Source organism: Daucus carota, chromosome 3, assembly GCF_001625215.2.
Source record: "Daucus carota subsp. sativus chromosome 3, DH1 v3.0, whole genome shotgun sequence".
Taxonomy (NCBI): domain Eukaryota; kingdom Viridiplantae; phylum Streptophyta; class Magnoliopsida; order Apiales; family Apiaceae; genus Daucus; species Daucus carota.
This window is the reverse complement of record NC_030383.2, coordinates 48,509,426-48,528,222: the sequence shown is the minus strand read 5'-3', so window position 1 is coordinate 48,528,222 and position 18,797 is coordinate 48,509,426. Positions and strand designations below refer to the sequence as shown.

The following is an 18,797-nucleotide window of genomic DNA, read 5'->3' as shown; positions in this document are numbered from 1 at the left end:
ACGTAGAAACTTCTCTGAGAAAATATCTTCTCCTCATCACATACATACATATCATATCGTCTCACATACACGATTTTTTATTTGATTTTAACAAATTATTTTCTATACAATCATACAAACAATACAGTTTAAGGTGAGTCTTATAAGTTCATAGTTTAAAATATTTGTCAGTCAGCCGGGGAACAGGCTCCCAATCAGAAAGATACACAGTCACACCGAATGACTCTACAGTGTCGGGTTAGAAGCAACTACCATGAACAACATATACAAGTGCATGGCAAACTACTTTTAATCCCCGATAATGAAACAATGATCAAGTTAACATTACAAAGTCGGTCATCAATCCTTCATATTCTGCCTGTGCCGAGACTTCATAGTATTGTTGAAGCAAAGCCTTGTAAAATTATTCAAGAACATGTTGCTTTCAGGACAGCTCCAACATCCTACAATTCATTCACGGCTATGTGAAGTGACATCATTGCACTCTATCAACACTTCATCTTTCCTATTTCCTCGACCATCTAAATATTGCTGCAATTCCTGCATGCACGGATAGGTTGCAAATTATATACTAAGTTTAAGTTCATATCTATAGATATATGCATTATGCATAGGAATAACATAAACTGAATGGTTAAGCTCTACCTCAAAAAAATCAGGATACATCGGACTATCCACCCGAATATACACTTCTTCAGTCATTCCTGCAATTCCACCTAGCATGTCCTCTTTGCAAAGTGAAGGCTTACAAATTTCTCCTGAATCATCATCAAGAGCTTTAAAAAATTGAGAGCAATTCATAGATGACAATGCATTCCAAATTTCTTATGGAATATGTATATGTGCGACATTATCATTTTAGGCAGTAAGAAAGGCCTTTTATTATCTGGCTATGACATACCTATATATTCACTTACTGGATTCATACTTAACCTTAAACATGAATTTTATTCGTTTCATAAAATAATCAATTTTTTAATATTTATTGTATGTTTTGCAAATTCAATATGTACAGACGAGTTATACAAAAACAGAGGAAATAATAGTTGACGCTTTTGTAAAGAAAAAGCTTTGAGGCCGGGGGTCTGATTGCTGGATACCCATCCCCATCAATGCCTTTAAAAGTATTCTAGCTTTCTCAATCATGATAAAATTAAGTTATGAACATACCAGCTGACCAAGAGGGGAACTCTGTCTCAGTTATGGATTGAGATCTAGATGGAGAAGTATGAGGTATCGTCTTAATGGCTTCTACTTCCTGGTCAACATGAGGCAACCATTAATATTAGTACCACACTCTCACAGACTGAATAATGTAACTACATTGGAATTAAAATTACAGGAGGGATTAGTTAAATCATGATGGCATTGCCACAGAAGCACACAGTTTCTCGAAAAAAATTAACAAAGAATTTCAAGTGTTCTCACAGACCTGTGCTGGTGTCTTTACAATATCTATCGTCCAATCATTTTTAGTATTCTCTTCTTGCTTGCGTGGACTTGAAATATATATATCTGGATGAACCGATTCCTCTTTGGCTATAAGATTATCAACCACCTTCACATTCTTCTGTTGATAAAACACTTTTGAAACCACAAATTCACCTTCATTTTCATCATCCTCAGTTCCGAGATGATACTGATGCATCACCCAGTTAGATTTGACAGCCTTGCGATTGTTTGGAGCAGTAGTATAAAGAACCAAGATCTTCCTATGACCCTTCGTTACACCATTCTCCATCACAGGTTTGGTTTTACCTGTTTTGTGCCATCTAACAGAATCTTCACTTTGAATTTTACGACGTTTCCTTTTGCCAGAGGCATATGCATTCATAGATTTATGGAAGTAATGTGCATTGCTTCCGTCTTTCTTAATACCTAAAGCATGCATGATAAAAAGTCAAAACAACTATGAACCTCAATTAATATATGAAACAGTTTATGTAATGCTAATTATCCAAGATTAGTTGCTAAAAGTCTAAAATACAATCTTATGTCAAGATAGAAGACAACAATTTCTTTGTCACACTTTATGCTTAATTGTAATTCACTTTCAAATTAAGGGCCAATTATTTGGGTAAAACAGAAGTTGCAATAAAGCAGAACTCAAACATGTGGCTGTATAAGGTGAACTATGATCAACACAGGAAACAACACATTATTTGAGAATTTGTTTACTAGATGGAACCAACTTATAACAATAAATAATTTATACAATGCTTCGGCAATCGTCATTTGCTCATCTAAAAAGGCAAGTTAGTGTCTAATATTAGTCTCAACTCAAGCATGTGGATTGGCTTTAATTAAGGTATCATGTACCCAATGGATCGCAACTTTTGGTCAACAGTTGGGGGCCAAAAGATCAGATTGTCACTCTTGATACAAAGGACAATGTTATAAGCCTTGATTTGGATACAAACTTTCCACTGGTCGATATGAACTGTTACATGTCACTTCCATCTAGTGTTACAACATATTAACTACTAGTAGATAACACAACAATTCCAACACCGCTAGCTCACCTGGTAGATTTTCAGGATGCGTGTAGCAAATTCCACCTTCCTCCTGAAGTGTGATGATGAACTTATCAAGATACATATTCGATCGTTGATTCCCTACTCTGCATTTAGCTGCTAGATGATCCAGCAGCTCAGCATCTGTCGGATCAAATTTTACACCAGGTGGCAAATTAGTCCATTCCTGAAGCACCTGTAGAACAGAAAAACATATAATTGGGTACATGATGTCCACGAACCTTGGTAATAAAATCCATAATCAAATATAAAGCCCATAAACGACAATATTATCCTCCTCACATCTGCGCAATCAAGGGAACAACAACAATTTGAACATATAAGGCCTTCCCCAGAGTCTATCATTTGCTTATCAGAAGGAGGAATAGATTCGACTTTTGTTTCCATCCCTGGCTATAGACAATATCAGGGCTGAAAAGCAAAATGAATGGAGTCAATACAATCAATTCAAAGATGTTCAAAACAAATGCACTCAGGGAAAAAAACAAATACATTTAAAGGTACATTCTTTAACAGTTAACTAAAATTGTTACTCTAAGACTAAGCTTTCATTTTCCATGTCTCAATATTTGAAGCCTAGTATCTGCTGATGGTGGTTGGGGAGTGGGGACCCTCCTTTATTTTTTCAACATACCATAACAGAAGAACATTTACATTATATCAAAATTCTCTTTTAATGTTTAGCACCAAAAAGGAAAGAAGGCTCATGATGGATAGTTATGTCAACTTCTAAACAGGAAATAAAGAATCTAGACATGGATGACAAATTGGGAATGCTGTCACCAAATCAAACCCACATAACAATAGGGCTTCCCAAACAAGCCATTGCAACTCAGCTCACCTGACTCATTAAAATTAATTTAAAAAGGTTCTTCAACCATATACTATAGTTATAAAACACTAATTACACTCATTTAGCAAAAAAAAAAAACACCAATTACACAAGTAAACAACACTATTTGATCAGAAACAATACTGATCAGCATAAACCCAGTAAAACCCTTCATTCATACATCAAGAAAAACCAAAATAAACCCTTTATCAACCAAATCTTAACTTGATCAAAGTGAGTTCTTGATCTTTTATTCTTTTGGTAAAGAAGTGAATATAATAAATTTCTGGAGCCAAGAAAACAGTACATGAGTTAGACCCAGATGAAGTTGAAGAAAGCTTATGATTGGGTTAATGATGTAAACAAAGAAACAACAGGTACCATGTGATGGATGTAAATGAGTGTGGAGTGAAATGTGAAAGAAAATAATAACGCGGAGTTGAATCCAGTTCCAGAGAGACCAAGACTTCTTAATTTATGTTGTCTAAGAGAGTAAGCAACGCCAAGGTATTATGTACTGAGAAACTCATGTACAAGAAATCAGAGTAATCAAGTTTTTGTTTTGTTTTGTTTTTATTACAAAGAAAAAACCTCAGGTTCGTGTACTGCCACTGTATATTTGGGAGAAAAAACAGAAAATATGCGTGCGTTTATACGAATTTTTATTTAATGTACATTTCAAAATAGATTTAAATATTTTGAATATACTTTTGATTGATAATATACGACTTTTTATGTATGTATTATTACAATATTTAGAAAATTTTATAAAATATCAGTTGATTTTCAAGTCGCGTGTATACGATTTTGAAAAATTTATAACTCTATTATTTGAGAAAAACCCTTTTTCTATCAAAAATAATTAATAAATAAATTCTTTTTTAACTTTATTCAAGTTTTCGCTAGACATATTTTTATATTGTAGCTTATTTAAAAATATTTATTAGCGATTTGATATTTCCGAGTGATGGTTGTGATATTGACTTATGTATGAATATTATATATATCTCGATTATATATTTATAAAAATGTAATTTATTAAAAAAACTTAATGTAGTATCTTATGTTATGAAATTTGGGACGTACTTGCAGGGGGTTTTGGATTTTTAACACTCCATGTAAGACTGTAAGTTGGAACATACTTTTCGTAGCAGTGATGAAACAAGGCATGGAATCAATAGTTAACCAAGCCTCACTCCAAAGCACAGGTTCGTAAATATACTTGGGATACAGCTTGGAGCTGCTACTTGCTCCCCAAGCTACTACGCATACAGCGCTAACATAGAGCCGGCCCCACCAGTTTTTTTTTTTTTTTTTTTTTTTATCTCTTTCTTTAAATCTCTCTTCTTTGGTAATCCGTATATTTGATGCTGTGATTAAGGGCATGTTTGGGAACAAGAATCAGAAGTTGCTTCTGACTTCTGCTTTTCTTGACCCGTTTGTGTAAAGAAGTAGAAGCATTTCTAAGAAACTGAGAATGCTAGCTTCTCTCTCACACCTTCTGCTTCTTTCCCAAACACTTTATTAACTTATTTACTTCTCACTTTTATCCCACTTCTTTAATATAAGCAAGAAATTACTTCTTTTAAACTAACCCAAACGGCCCCTAAGTCTAAGAGATGTCCTGTTATCATGTCTTAAGTTATAATTTAGGATATTTGATGAAAAAAATTGATCGAACAATGTCTTAGTAATACTAGGACAAACTCTTCAAGTTTTATTTTCGAGACATTTTTCTCCCTATCTTATTCTATATTTATTATTAATTTTCATGAACACACTCTTCTCTCTTTACTTTATATTACTCCTTCCGTCCCAATCAATTATATACAGTTTCTTTTTTGGGATGTCCCATCATTTCTATACATTCCCAAAATAACAACTTTTTATAATATAAAACACTACTACATACACTACATTCTCCCACTATCTCCATTATATAATAATAAAAACACTATTACACCCACTTACTCCACTATCTCAAATCTATTATTAAAAAATATGTGGGTCCCACCACTTTACCCACTTTCTATCTAACTTTACTCATTTCTTACACTTTTTCTTGGTTTCCGTGTCCGATCCCAATGTATATAATTCATTGGGACGGAGGGAGTATGTTTTAGTGATAAAAGAGAATGTTTAATAATAAAATCTTAAACATATTATGAGAAGAAGGCACATTATTGAAGTTCAAGTTAGTAACATATGTCCTAAATTAATAGGAATGATATTCTATATTATACTCCCTTCGTCCCTTTCTATTCTTATTATTTAAAAAAACTGAAAATTACATCTTAAAGCAGATTAAAAATTATTTCTGGTAACATATTTTTTTTATTTTGTCAATTGATAAAATATTAATAAATTTTTGTCAAACTTTAAATTTGACCGGCACAAAACTAAATATGATAACTAAAAAGGGACGGAAAAAATATTTAGGATTTGAACGAAGACACTATTCAACTTACTCTAAACGAAATGGATGTTCAAAAATCTAAATTTGGTACAATTTTATCCTAAATCACTCCAATTGTATATTAAAAATTCGTATCAGTTAACAATACTGGTCCAACAGAATTCTGAAGCTCTTCGATACTTTTTGAGATACGGTGATTTTCACCCGTCCTGTCAGCGACTTCCCCATCAAATTAAAATCATTAATAACGATCACAGGAGCATCAATAGAACTAATAATCCGACCGATACTATGCCAAAAGAATCCTTCTATGCTCATGACTGTTCGGGCCATATATGACAAAAGCATTCCAACACAAACGAGAAAAATGAGAAGAGATAACCGTTGGAATTAAAATAAACTGACTGGCAGATCAAAACATATCAGGATCTTGCATTTAGTTCTTGGAGACAAAAAATACTTCCGTAGGATCTTGCGTTTAGTTCTTGGAGGCAAAGAAGCGCCGGTAGTAAGTGACAAATTCGAATGTTGAGCAACAGAAAAATCATCTAACCTTCAAGGGACTTTTATTTTATTTTTAGAGATTGTCTTCTCTCCAAGTTATGTCCAGAATCTTTGCGCTTAATAGACAACATCGATACCACCCCGATTTAAATCACCATGATAGTATGGCTAAAAGGATGCAACAGCAACTCTTTTGAAAGAAAAGAGCTTGGATTAAATATTTCAGCTGGTTCGGTAACATTATATACTTGCTTGAACTTGGATTCCTTCACGGGCATTCCTTATTTACAACTTGAAAACAACCCCTGAAACTTTTGGAAGAGAAGCAGTGTTTACCAAAATAGAACTGAATTCCCTACCAATAACATCTTCATTAGCACAATAATCAGAGATTAGTACCTGAACAACCTTTTGACCCACATCTTCTTGTACCATAACAATTTGGGAGCTTTTTTTTAGAGACGCTTGTAGGACTAAATTTAGGACTCTCTTAAGCAACCCGACTTGTAGACAGCTTCTAGTTTACTTGATTCCTGTTGCTCGCAGTCATAGCCTTTAATCACCAACATTAGCGGTATCATCCTTATATTTGCCGCTATCCTCATCATGACCAATTCGACCCCAAATATAACAGAAGTTTGACAATCTTTCGTATTTAAACTCAATCCTTATTGCAGTTGCACCATCCCTTTGAAGCATAAACCCAGAAACTAAAGGGTGTTTAACATTTATGGCAACTTGAAAGCATAGGAAACTTCTATGTAATTTGCAGCTATCCTCATCATGACCAATTCGACCACAAATATAACAGAAGAAGCATAAACCTAGAAACTAAAGGATGTTTAACGTTTATGGCAACTTGAACGCATAGGAAACTTGACCACAAATATAACAGAAGTTTGACAATCTTTCGTATTTAACTCAGTCCTTAAAGCAGTTGAACCATCCCTTTGAAGCATAAACCCAGAAACTAAAGGAAGTTTAACATTTATGGCAACTTGAAAGCATAGGAAACTTCTATTTAGTTAGTTAAATACCATCACCTATACAATCAGCCTCGATCATCTTACCCAATTTTGCAGCTAAAATTTCAACAAAGCTTCTATTCATTTTCCCTAAAGGCAAACCATGTGCCTGAACCCAAAATTCAACTATTGAGAATCAAATTCAGCAAGAGCCATATCTGGATCCCATGATATTAAAGATAAAATATTTCCCATAACCGAGCATGGACTTGGCTATAATTTTAGCTCTATCTCCAACATCAGAGAAACAAAAAAGAAAGAGATTTTGATCCCATGGATAAACAGCAAAATGATATTTTAGTCTTCCATGCACCTTTGAGAATATAAATCACTCCTTGCTTGTTGACTATACGATTCTCTGAACAAACTTTCTCAATTAAACTAAGCTCTGGCACTTGAGGAACCAGGGTTTAATTTTTATCCATACTAACAGCACTTAAATAGCTACATATATAGGGGAGGATGAGAGAGATTTAAGTGTTACAAAAGGAAACCCACCTAGGGGTAATTAGAGACCATAACAGGAAAAGCTCCCACTCAGAGAGAGAAACTCTTACACAGAAGAGAGATAAAACACTGTGTGTCATTTTAAAACTTAGTAAGTACATTTTACCTAGAGAATACTACAAAGGTAGCTATGCCAGTACATAGATCCACCCCGGCAAGCTTAGAATAATATTGCCATGGATGCTATCAACGCAGGCCATGAAGGACCTTTCTAGGATCCAATTGCCCACTGCAATAACTGGAGGACACTGTAGAGAGCTCTTGACGGCCCTTCCACTCTTCAAATGGCTTCAAAACTATTTGTGTTTCAATAGCAGCAGAATCCACACACAACATTGTTTTGTAGTCCTCATCACCTATATCTGGTAGAGCCTTGGCTTTTTTGTCCCAAGGATTCCAAACAGCTGCAAATCAAAACACATGATTCCAAAAGTGAGTGACTTGGTCATGTAAAACTCAAGGACTACAAGAATTATGCTGCCCCAAACAAGATATTAACAGGTACCTGCATCCACCATGCCTTCTTTACGTAACACAATAGTTCTCTTCTTCTCATGGTCTATTATGGCAATCTTCGTTGGTGTACTCAAATAAACTCGATCAATCTAACAAAAATCAGGACATAAGCTTATAATCGCTAAAAAGGGGGTGTGAGAGATGGTGAGGAAGTGAACAGAACAGAAAAATTACTCCAGCCTAGATGGATATTCGAGATTAATTACAGTGTTGAGGTAGATTAAAGGGGAATGTGGTCTATAATCGTAGCATTGTTTTGACTCTACATCATCTATAAAGTAAGTATATAACTACATAGAGTACCTCGCCGTCAAAGGTAATAGCATCTGCCTGTTCTGTATACCTATCCCCCTGCTGCAGATTATCTAAGTAGTCAAGTGTCTCTAGTCCCTCGACTCGTACTTCACTGCAATTAAATTGCATCAAAATACTGTCTAACATATATAAATATAGCACATTTCGTGCTTAGCTTTAAAAATTGTACAATGCGAAGTATGTATTAACTACCGAGCCACTTCATACTTCACAGCAATCTTGAACCACAACCAAGACGACAACAAAAAACTGAACATCCACCACTTCAATGAAAAAGGAAGTAACATATGAGGGCAAACCTGATGTCTGATACGGAGAAGTAATTACGCAGCGCAAACATAAATGAGAAGGCCTTGCTATCTACATTCCTAACTCGAGGGACCAGAGTGAGTTTTCCAGCAGTAATAGAAATACGAAGCCGCAACTCAAATCTACAGAAACACCAATATTAACAATAACACAAAGCATCAATCACAGTCTTCTTAATCCTAAACAGTAGATTAAAATCGCTCGGATGAAAACAAAAAGATTGTATACTTAAATAACTACATGGAAGATGTGATAACTAATAACACACCTATGCGGCCAAGTCTTTAGATCTTCTTCAGTTGATTTTGATATAAGATCTACTGTAGATTGATTACTTGCTGGAGGCAAGGGTGAAGGATCTTTATCCACTGACCACAATCTGTTCCTTGCAAATCCATGTTGCTCCAGTAGGCCCAAATTTCCAATCTACAATATGCATGCAACAGTGAGATAAAGGTGATCTAATAAGGTAGATGCAGACAGATACTTTAGGTTACTTTAGCAGCTAACCTGTGGGAAGCACATAGGTATACCGCCTCTCATGCCCTTGGGTGGTTTCCGAACTGACTGTGTCATAAGAATTTTCATAATATCAACAAGTCAGAAAGGGTTCCTAAACTTTGTCAACGACCCCTCAATGAGTACTAAAACCCAAGTGCTCAAGTTAGAGTATCCCCCTCTTACAAATATAACAGCAAAATATACATTATTATAAAATTCTATAACAGTCGCAATGTTTCAAGAGTTTAACACCACTGCTCAGGTAGGTCTCATTCTCATAAAAGTTGAACAGCAAACTGAAACATTATCAAGAAATTTAAAAAACACTTTAATTTTAATATAAACACCTAGTCAGTTTTTTTTCCCACAATGACGAAACATTTCCAACTTCCAAGTTAAATTTTAAACAACCTTTACATTTGACAAGATCACAAGATAATGTTTGTCCCATAGTGATAAAGTTTTAACTATGCTTGTAAAGGCTTAAAGCAGATTGTCAGGATAATTATAGTAATCATCTAAACTAATTGACTTATGGTAAATCAACAGAAGTAGCTCAACTTTTAGAAAGAACAACAAAGTCACATCAGTTTGACATGCAAAAGTAATTCAAGAGCGCACCATCAAATCATTATCTTTGAAACATGTAGAACAAGAATTAGTTACCTTGCTGCTCATATAGAGCAATTCTTCTCTTTGTCCATTCTTCCAAGAAGTAACCTGCCCACCAAACAGATGTACCTGCACCATGTACGAAGGTTGTAGCTGACAAACTCAATCCATTCATAAATTGCAAACTCAAAATAAAAAAATAAAATGGAAGAAGTAAGAACTACAAGAATCTACAAATTTATTTTCCAAAAGTGTCTTAAAAGATGACACCGGTATAATTAACTTAATTTAAAAAAATAACCATATAACACCGTCCTGTTGTTGTTTACTTTCTTTGTATACTTAATACATTTCTACAGTATCAGAACTTATGAATGTCCTATACAACTGAATTCCGTACACAAAACTTTATCTGAAGACAAACAAATCAAATCTCGCAACCTCTATCATAGCATCTTAAATTACGATTTCTTCATCAACTTCTCCAACATACCTCCCAAACTAAAATTACTCTGCATTTCCTAGTCACTAAAATTGTGATACCAAAAAACATATAAACAGCTTATGACGAAATTAACATGATATTTCACCACCATAGAAAACCAGAAACAACATAAAAATTTCCTATCTTTAATCATAAAATACAATCACACAACGCATAAATTAAAATTTCACGAAAAAAACGATAAATACATCAAACACAACAGACCTCAGCTGTCGATCCGGTAGGCTCAGACAAAATAATTCTGGACGATCCATCAGCATCGCTAATCATATTCAACCCCCGCGCCAATCAATTTCTTGAACCACAATCACAATCAAAATCAAACACACAAAATCGACAAACACACAATCAAAATTAAACCTAAAAACCCTAGATTTAAAATTCCGCCGCACAAAACTCGCAGAACACAAAATGAAATGAGAATGCAGAGTAATCATACACAATGAAGGACGTTGATATCGGCTGGGAGAATGATTAAACAGAGGTCAAGTCGAGATGATTAAATAAGCGTGCGTGTGTGATTATGTGTTACTCGAATTTATATAAACAAATGTGAGTCAGAGGGTGAATATTGTTAAATTATAATTATTTATTGTTGTTATTTGATTGATAATTAGGAAGGGGAAGCAAAAAGGGAAATGAAGTAGGCGAGTGGTGTAGATTGTAGAACAAGACAAGAGGGAAATTAGTTCATAGGATGCTCTGGAGTCTGGCCCCGGTTTATGCTATTTTTTCGCCTGTCGACCTTTTTACCTATTTTTTTATTTTCTTTATTTCTTAAAGGGTGTTTCGTTATTTGAATACTGTTGTTTCGGAATATTTATGATCTTGTTAGATGAGGTTTTTAATTCGTTATATGTCTTATGATTTTCTTTTTTCTAGTTTTATGTCTCGTAATATTCTAACATGGATTTATTTGATTGGGATTTTAAAGAATCTTTTGGCATTCATGAAATCCGATACTATTTAATTGGGATTGTTTAAAACCATAGAGATATTCAATTGAGATTTTAAACTATTCTACAAAATCTGGTGATATTCAATTAGGATTTTAAATTATTATGCTTTAAAATTCGATGGTATTCAATTGAGATTGTTTAAACTCTAATGAAATCTGATGGTATTCAAATGCTGATGGATTTTTTGAATTTCATAAATAATGGATTTTATGGCATTTCTCAGTGTATTTTAAGTTTTTTGAAATCCCATCAAAATCCACGAGATTTTGAAGTATTGTACTTATATCCTATTCATTTTGAATTCAGATGATTTATGTGTCTATTTCATGTATTTTCCTTACAAAAACTTCAAAAATATAATCTATTTTATAATTTGAAACCAAATATATCACATTTACTTTCGATCAGGATTTTGATGAAATAACAATATGTGAATATTAATGAATTTGATTTTAATTTTATACGGAGATCTAGCATCAATATCAAATATTGGAAAGTTTTTTTTTTTTAAACGTAGGAACCCGCAGGTGCGGGTTTTTGGGAGCCAAAGAACTTCATTAGTATGAGATATTTTGGGAGGAGCCTGAAAGCAAATCTGCGCGGACTTGGCCACAGCCCAAAGCGGACAATATCATACTAATGCGGAGTTAACGGGTGTTGCGCGGCACAACCAGTGGTATCAGTGCCGATGGTTAAGAAGTTGATCCCGGGATTGCGGGCTGTAGTTGTGTGATGTGGGGAGGCTCTCCAGAACTGTGATAGGAGGTCTTGGACGGCTTGCGTCGAAAGTCTTTCCGACTAAGGTGGTCGGGCGGCGTGTCCCGCAAGATAAGGAACCGATGAGTAGCGGCGGTATAAGAGTCATAAGATTAGTGGTTCTTGGATTGAGAGGAGATTGTTGAGTGGGTGTCAACCCAAGTCTCACATCGGAAAAATAAAGGAGATTTATCTTGAATATAAGCAGCCAAAGAACTCCATTAGTGTGAGGTCTTTTGGGAGGAGCCCGAAAACAAATCTGTGCGGGCTTAGCCACGGCCAGAGCAGACAATATCATACTAATGCGCTGTGGACCAAACCCCACCCATGACCCAACTCGATATCCAAGTTGCCATTAAAACTTGTGTTTCGGGGACCGCATCCGTCCAAGCTAGAAGACATAACTGCTATGTAACGGCAAACCAACCGGCCCTTTTGGAATTTGAACATAATTAAATTGCTCAATGGGCTTGTTGTATTGGCCCGTGATTCCACCTCCGGCCCTTACTCTGTCTGGTCATTATACGGAATGTTTTGATTTTTTGCACGTATTTTTAGAAGGTTTTACTACATATTTAAAATTGATTTTTTTTAAAATTTTCTTTTTTCTGAATAAAAATATTTATGTTATATTTTTATTCATAAAAAAAAAAGAATCACAAAAATATTAATATTTGCTACATAGTAAAAGCACCTAAAGTTACGTGTAAAAAGTCAAACAATCTATATAACAAACCAGAGTGAGTATATGTTTTTATCGATCCTACCAAGAAATTCCATGCAAAATTCTTTCCCTATCGTATAAAAAAAAGGGTCAAGGCAATATAAATATGCATGCAGTTCTATTAGTGATACAACATATTTTTTGTGTTGCCTTGACAGAGTTTTGGTTGAATGTAATGGTTAACGTCGTATCTAGTGGTACAAAGTGGTTGCACTCTCTCTGGTTGTAAATATGAGTTTTGTTAACATATAAGCGGAAATTGTTATGATATGAGTGGATGACTTTTGGTTTTTCTCAAAACTCTTGGCCTTTTGTTTACCCTCCATAATATGTATGACTTTTAGCTTTTCATATGACTTGTAATTTACATTTGATGGCCTATATAAAGCCATTTGTATGAGTTTGTGATATGCTTGAGATGAACAATGTTTCCTCCATCTTTCTCTCTTGTCTAGCTCTCTCAATTTCGTTTCTACATATATTATTATATAACACGTTATCAGCACGAATCGTTTTCACTTTGTTCTTATGTTGCACGCCTCATCTTTTCTCTTTGTTCGGATTTTGGTGTAAATTATCATCAAAGAGGATCATGGTTGTAAAAAAAATCTATAGTTAATCAACGAGACTCATTTTGCTACAAAGATGAAGTCATTCTTTCAATGTAAGAGGACTGACTTTTTGAAGTAACGATTCTTAAACTTAAAAGAATCGTAAGATCATTAAACTGTAAGATCTTAAGGTACGGCTCTCTTGACCATTCTTTCTAATTTATAGTTTTATCGAAATGTATATATTTGAGTTAAGCTAGTTTTGCATTTCTCCAAAATTCATACTAAACTTGTTTTACAAATGAATCAAATTTTCTTAGAAATTTCATAATAGTCTCTTAATTTTCCACGACCTTAATTGTCTAGTATGCTTGTGAATTCACCCATATGCATATATTGATGATATGACTTTAGGAGACAAGTACTTTATACTTATTTATGCCTAGTTTGGTTGATTATATTATTGCTTAATCTTAACATGATTGCGTGTCTATTTATTGATTGATGTCATATTAAAATGTTCTTTTTATATATGATGAACATCTGTCATGTGCATATATTATATTCCCAGTGATTATATTCTATATGCTTTTAATTAGTTACATTGGATGATCATAGAGTTCTATTAAGTTACCCCCAATTATATGTGAACTTTACATAAATCATGGTGATTCAATCTTTTACTCTTGAAGATATATATGCTTAGTTATTAATGTGCAGAATGTGATGATTCTTAACTTGTGTTCTCTTAAATTATTTTATATATGACAAATAGGATATAAGGAAAATTCAGATTATGCATTTGTGATCAATTTAATTTAATAATATATAAAAAAAATTATGAGTTATTAGTGACTCTCTAATCAAAAAATTGTAAGTGGTTAGTAGATAATAAGTCATTGTATGTGACCTTTTAATCCAAAGTCGCCTCCCTCAAGTCATTAGTTACTTTAATATGAGTTTGAATTATACTAAACTCAATTATTATAATAAGCTGCAAACGGATTAGTGGAATAACTAATATTTGTATGAGTGAGACAAAAGATTTCAATACCTCTTATTTTAGATAAATAATGTGCGACCTTGTATCTAGTTATTGTCAATGAATTCACGATTAATATATGCTACCAAAGTCCTTGCATACTTTTGGTCTGAGTAAAATGTGTTAGATACGTATTTTTGGATTTACGTAAATTATTTCTAACTCTTTTGGATTTGATAATTATCTGAATTTTAGTAAACTGTTTTGGACCCTTTTGGAATTGGATGAAATATTTCGGATCTATGTTCTCGACTTTCTTGGAATATGACTATTTGTCTATATTTCATCATCAAATCTATGAGGTCATCTAAAATTTTGAGATAGTCAAAATACATGTATTATGATTTGGAGGTGATAACTAGTGCATGCACATATTATTTCTTTTATATTAAGTTGTCTTGCTCACATGTTTGAATATATTATGTATTGTGCATGCTACTAATAACTGATATTTTGAAATCTCCATATGATATTTTTGGTAAATGATAGAATTTCAATATCACTACGTGACTTTTTACGATTAATATTTGTGAATGAGATTCTTATCTACTTGAGCTAAATGATGAAGTTATTATCGTCAACACCTATTTGACGTAGTTTTTAATGGATTGCTTGTAAATAATTGTAACCAGAAGTTGCACATAACAACCAGAAGTTGTCTCTATATAAATTTTTTTTTTTTTTTTCAATCACACATTTTTGATATATTTAATTTCTGAAGGATGAAGGATGTCAATAGTAAAATTTGATATAGTTAAACACTTGATCACATTCCAGAAGAATGATATATTAGCATAATATTCAAATTTTGAGTTTATCCGAAATGATATAATGTCCCTGAAGGATGGATCTATATGATGAACAATATAATGTTTAGATTTAATTGAATAAATATATAATAGTATCCCGAAGATACAATGTTATGAAATTGAGTTGTTAAAATCATGAGCTGATATTGTGACTAGCTAGTTGTAGTTTATTAAAGTTGAATTATGGATATAAAGATTATGTATTACGACAAATGACACCCCTCCATTCCTTAGAATAAATAAGACAATATTAGAAAATCAAAGACCATGTCTGTAGCAATGGTATGATATTACAAACAGTTTTTGATCGTATTCTTACCTTGTGTATTAAAAAATATTTCCCCTGAATAAGATAAAGATGTCCGATATCAATACCAAATTCTAATATGAGTCATTCAAAGGGGGAGTATTATATAGAATGTCTCATTATATATTCTTCTAAATATAAGGCTCCCGAAGAGCATGTATAATGCACCTGAAGAGCATGTATAAACCTCCTGAAGAGCATGTATATTTTATCACAAATATTTTACTCTAGAAGAGTATGTATATTATTGATGTAACTATACTCTCCCAAACAATTGAAGTATATTTTATATAAAATTACTAATATTGATTTTGAAGTAAACCGGAAGTTTACTGATAACTTTATAATCGGGCATGACCAATTAAGCCATCAGTTAATGAAGATGCGAATAGTAATTGAAATTTATATATGAACTTTTGTTGAAGAACCTGCAGATTCTTCTCAGTGATACATATGTTTTTTTGCTTGTAAGGCATAATTAATCACCAGTAAAGTAATAATTGTGATTTATCATCTTTGAAAATGAATTAATGAAGACATGACATGAGATAAAAATCTCTCACTATAGTATAATGAGATATTTTATTAAAAATATATATTAAGTTATTATAACCTCGCCACATTAAGTATGCGAGATTCATTATTTAGAGTATGTGCTTATATAATGCTGGTGAATCTCAAAATGAGTATTATCTTTTCCATGAAAATTGTTGAGTATTTTGTATCATGTATTGATTCGCATCATATACAAATTTTCATAATTTCTCCCGTTATAAACAAATTATTTGGTCATCATAATTTCTCCACCACGATAATAAGATCGATTCCACAATTGAATATATGTTACATATGAGTGCATTTCTTTATGACTTGATTTAACGAGTTTGTTATCCTGAAATCAGGGGAGAAAATAAATAGCTGGTGAATATTTTAAGAATGAATTATCATTGCCTCATCTTGATCCTCAAAATGACAAATATGAACCAGAAGTTCATAAGATGATTCATTCATATATCTGATGACTAGAAATAGTGACTATGTCACAAACACCGGCTACATATGCTCCATTGATATTAATATTACAGAAGGACAACCTCAAGATACTACTATGTCTAAAGAACGCCTGAAGCGTGATAGGAAAGTGGGTTCCATATCTTATAAAAAAAATGATAATAAATATTTGAAAAGGAGCAACGATTGATGATGACTGGATTGAAAAATCAATAACTCTTGAAATATCTCCAGAAGAGATTATAGACATGGCAAGTTAGAGAACAAGTAAAAGTGTCCAAGATTATGACTAGATTGAAAAGTCAATAACTTTTGAAAGATCTCCGGAAGAGATTATAGACGTGACAAATCAGAGAAATATAAAAGTAGTGAAAATATCGACATCTTGATATATTATGTCATGTCCAGAATAAAATGGAACCACAAATCGGATCGACGTCGATGTTATAGAACTTGAGGTTCTGAGTAATAATGAGGATCATGAAGCAGAACCCGTTAGAAAATATTGACAAATTTGACCAAAAAATAAAGGACATAATTGAGGCAATTATAAAGAAATTTATTTGGACTGGTAGTCCTTCCACACCTGAAGTTGTGAAAGTAGTGCGCCCTATGAATTATTATCTCTTAAAAAATAGAGAAATCTTTGAAACTGCAGTTCACACACCTAAAGGTGTCAAGTCAGTGGGATATAAATGATTATTTGTGCGAAACAAAATGAAGTTTCAGAATTTATAAATGTAAAACTCAGATTATCGTACAATGATGGTTATGAAGAGAAATGTATCTTGTGGTGGATATGATTATTTGATTGATAAATAATCTCAGAATATGTGTATGATTTAATCTAAGTTCTATATATGACCCACTTGACAGTGATTATCCCAGAAGGATCTTAACTGCAAGAAGCAGTATAACAAATTCTCGAGAACATCACTCTCCTCAAATTAAAAGGGGATTTTTGGACCAGTAGTCCGATATAAAATTATTTCACAAAGTAAATGTTATCATTATATATCGAATTATAGGTGACAACTCATAAAGACTCTGGCCAGAGCAGATTGATACTAGAATATGTTTCTAGTTGACATTAAAATGAGTTGCACCTCATAACCAAAATACGTATATGTTATCTTTTGTGATGAAACTTTTGGTGAATATATTGAAATGAGAATATTCTTCTAAATGGATGATATATTGTTATACGAAAATCCTGGAAGGATTATAAATACATGATAGTACACTGACCTTTATGAATAGTTGATATGAAGAAAGTTTCGGCCCTGAAGTACCGTGCTTGACTAAAGTAAAACATGTTTTATTAATTATACATGTCTTAAATTAAGCATATCCTATTTACACATGTGTGAATTCTCAGGTTACATAAGTATAATTTTATTCGATCTGCACTAACCTATCTCATAAGGATTTTTAGTTAATATTGCAGGAGTAAAGTGCTTATTTCGATTTTGATAACGAGGGATCTGCAAATTGAATATTTATATAGAGTACATTGAAGATTCTCTTTTGTTGTGAAATAAATTATTGCAGGCAGTATCATGTGCAAGGAAGGGTACATTAAAGATCTGTTCATATGGCACTTCCCACCACTACTTTCAAGAAATCAGTACACAAGATCGGGATGCGCATACTTCAAAATATTTGCTAATTTTATAATCATATCTTGATGAGGGGGAGACATAAATGAAATATTGTACAACTCATGTACTCTTTTTCCTTCACTAGGGTTTTTCCCACTGGGTTTTTCCTAGTAAGGTTTTAACGAGGTATGATGTTGATACAAGTCATCCAAGGGGGAGTGTTATGATATGAGTGGATGACTTTTGGTTTTTCCCAAAACTCTTGGCCTTTTGTTTACCCTCCATAATATGTACGACTTTTAGCTTTTCATATGACTTGTAACTTACATTTGATGGCCTATATAAAGCCATTTGTATGAGTTTGTGATATGCTTGAGATGAACAATGTTTCCTCCATCTTTCTCTCTTGTCTCGCTCTCTCAATTTCGTTTCTACATATATTATTATATAATAGAAATGTT

At 33.2% G+C, this 18,797-nt stretch overlaps 2 protein-coding genes across 4 annotated transcripts; both read right to left on the bottom strand.

The window, feature by feature from the left end:
* Positions 1-87: 87 nt before the first annotated feature.
* LOC108210428 (SUPPRESSOR OF GAMMA RESPONSE 1) lies at positions 88-3,895 on the bottom strand. Of its 3 annotated transcripts, none has more exons than XM_064089225.1 (7): positions 3,592-3,895; positions 2,817-2,945; positions 2,523-2,709; positions 1,433-1,878; positions 1,171-1,258; positions 646-758; positions 88-540 (listed from the first exon to the last, which is right to left on the bottom strand). In XM_064089225.1, the coding sequence occupies exons 2-7, from the start codon at positions 2,919-2,921 to the stop codon at positions 451-453; spliced, it is 1,029 nt and encodes a 342-aa protein (XP_063945295.1). In that variant the 5' UTR covers positions 2,922-2,945; positions 3,592-3,895; the 3' UTR covers positions 88-450. The 3 variants fall into 3 exon arrangements, with proteins under 3 accessions (XP_063945295.1, XP_063945297.1, XP_017237198.1); XM_064089227.1 differs by having other exon boundaries at positions 3,674-3,895; XM_017381709.2 differs by having other exon boundaries at positions 3,748-3,895.
* Positions 3,896-7,791: 3,896 nt separating this feature from the next.
* Positions 7,792-11,167, bottom strand: LOC108210430 (putative glucose-6-phosphate 1-epimerase). Its single transcript, XM_017381710.2, has 9 exons — positions 11,016-11,167; positions 10,781-10,871; positions 10,126-10,200; positions 9,469-9,525; positions 9,227-9,384; positions 8,949-9,080; positions 8,638-8,740; positions 8,324-8,423; positions 7,792-8,222 (listed from the first exon to the last, which is right to left on the bottom strand). The coding sequence occupies exons 2-9, from the start codon at positions 10,844-10,846 to the stop codon at positions 8,005-8,007; spliced, it is 909 nt and encodes a 302-aa protein (XP_017237199.1). The 5' UTR covers positions 10,847-10,871; positions 11,016-11,167; the 3' UTR covers positions 7,792-8,004.
* Between the last annotated feature and the right edge of the window lie 7,630 nt (positions 11,168-18,797).

What these genes read in the sequence shown, in the direction of transcription:
- LOC108210430 (XM_017381710.2), bottom strand. Translation starts at nt 10,846, where the DNA reads ATGATTAGCGATGCTGATGGATCGTCCAGAATTATTTTGTCTGAGCCT. An exon ending in CTACCGGATCGACAGCTGAG is followed by an intron (nt 10,201 to 10,780) that starts GTCTGTTGTGTT and finishes TACATGGTGCAG; the next exon opens with GTACATCTGTTTGGTGGGCA. An exon ending in TTCTCCGTATCAGACATCAG is followed by an intron (nt 8,741 to 8,948) that starts GTTTGCCCTCAT and finishes ATTTAATTGCAG; the next exon opens with TGAAGTACGAGTCGAGGGAC.
- LOC108210428 (XM_064089225.1), bottom strand. Translation starts at nt 2,921, where the DNA reads ATGGAAACAAAAGTCGAATCTATTCCTCCTTCTGATAAGCAAATGATA. An exon ending in GCATCCTGAAAATCTACCAG is followed by an intron (nt 1,879 to 2,522) that starts GTGAGCTAGCGG and finishes TGCATGCTTTAG; the next exon opens with GTATTAAGAAAGACGGAAGC. An exon ending in TGTATCCTGATTTTTTTGAG is followed by an intron (nt 541 to 645) that starts GTAGAGCTTAAC and finishes CCGTGCATGCAG; the next exon opens with GAATTGCAGCAATATTTAGA.